The 1,606-nt window shown below is 58.8% G+C and overlaps 1 protein-coding gene across 1 annotated transcript; it reads right to left on the bottom strand.

Annotated features, from left to right (window-relative positions):
- Positions 1 to 76: 76 nt before the first annotated feature.
- On the bottom strand, positions 77 to 1,463 carry glmp (glycosylated lysosomal membrane protein; the record flags this gene model as incomplete). Its single annotated transcript, XM_034866096.1, has 5 exons — positions 77 to 376; positions 477 to 695; positions 797 to 970; positions 1,087 to 1,185; positions 1,290 to 1,463. Coding segments are annotated over 5 exons (966 nt in total), but the record flags the coding sequence as incomplete, so codon positions are not given.
- Between the last annotated feature and the right edge of the window lie 143 nt (positions 1,464 to 1,606).

The following is a 1,606-nucleotide window of genomic DNA, read 5'->3' as shown; positions in this document are numbered from 1 at the left end:
GGAGTCTGGTGGAGATATGCTGCTCTATACACACTAAAAGTAGTGATTATTTACATGGAGTCTGGTGGAGATATGCTATATATGAAATATGAATGAGTGAATCGGACCAGCGGAGGAACCGGGTGCTGTTGTAGAACGGGTCTCCTGCGAGGCCGAAGCTCATGTTGAGTCCGACCGCCTGAGGGTCGGCGAAGAAACCTCGGATGAGCCCGGACGCCGTCGCCATGGTGATGCCACTCTGCGGTCGCGGCGGCGAGTGACGACACGGCGTGGCGTTCTCCACGGACGAGTCCCGCCCACGGGACGCCACGGGCTTCCACTGCAGGAACCCCCCAACCTCAGAGCTGCCGTTCTCAGAGAACAGCCACTGGGACACCTGTGGGGGGGGGTCGGGGTGGGGGGAGAGGGTGTTGTAGTTTCCTGTCTGAGTGATGTTGTTTCCTGTCGGGGATGTAACTTCCTGTGTGATGTCATACCTTGAATATGGAGGGGGTGAACTCGTCGTCGATGGAGCGCCGGACCTCCACCCTGCCGGGAGAATAAGCCCCGCCCACCACCTGCAGCTCCAGCAGGAAGCGGGACCGCGTCGCCCGCGGCAACACGCCGTCCAGCCACACCTCCACCTGGGAGGAGTTGGACGTGTGTAGGAGGCGGGGCCACGACTCCGCCCGCCCCCCCGCCTCAAACACCGACAGCTGCAAGAAATCAGCCAATCAGAGCTCATCAACCCCCCCCCCCCGAACAACCCTGTCCATCAGATCTCAACCCCCCCCCCCATCAGTTCTCCATCTCTGACCTGCAGACACAGCGAGCCGTTGGCGAAGGCCTCGTTTCCAGGGGCAACGCCACAGAGCAGAGCGCTGGGCCCTGATAGGACGAGACGGGACCAGAGGAAGCCCCGCAGGTCGTAGGGGGGGAAGAGGTCAGAGGTCGGCTCGGCCGTGTTGTTGACGTCATCGTACTCCAAAAGCTGGGGGGGGGGGGAGAGAAGGGGGGGTTACTACCTCAAAGTAAGAGTCTGACCCGGAAGCAGCTTTTCAAAGTAAGAGCCTGACCCTGAGGAAGCTTTTCAAAGTAAGAGCGTACCCGGCTGAAGACGACGGCGCTGCTGTACAGGACGCTGCTCTCCGGCTCCACCTTCAGGCTGCCGCTGACGTTACGGGACACAAACTCCGCCCAGTCCACCTGAGAGAGACAGACAGCAGTGATGTCACACTGGACCAATCAGAGCACAGTCCACCTAAGAGACAGACAGACCCCCCCACTCTAACAGGAAGCTGAGAGCAGACCTTGAGAGAAGAAGAGGAAGTGTTGGTGTGGACCAGCAGCAGCGTCGGCGCCCCCTGGCTGCAGAACAGGAAGTGCAGCGTGTCGTTGTCTCCCACGGCTCTCACATGCAGCAGCTCGCCATCAGGTGGCGGCGAGGAGGGCGTGGGCCAGCCAGGGTTCAACTCTACCGACAACTAGGAGAGAGAAGAAGAAACCGCTGGACATTAGTGCTCTATACAGGCTAAAAGTAGTGATTATATACATGGAGTCTGGTGGAGATATGCTGCTCTATACATGCTAAAAGTAGTGATTATATACATGGAGTCTGGTGGAGATA

The sequence above is a fragment of the Etheostoma cragini genome, unplaced genomic scaffold (genome assembly GCF_013103735.1).
Source record: "Etheostoma cragini isolate CJK2018 unplaced genomic scaffold, CSU_Ecrag_1.0 ScbMSFa_3953, whole genome shotgun sequence".
Lineage (NCBI taxonomy): Eukaryota > Metazoa > Chordata > Actinopteri > Perciformes > Percidae > Etheostoma > Etheostoma cragini.
This window is presented reverse-complemented; position numbering and strand designations above follow the sequence as displayed.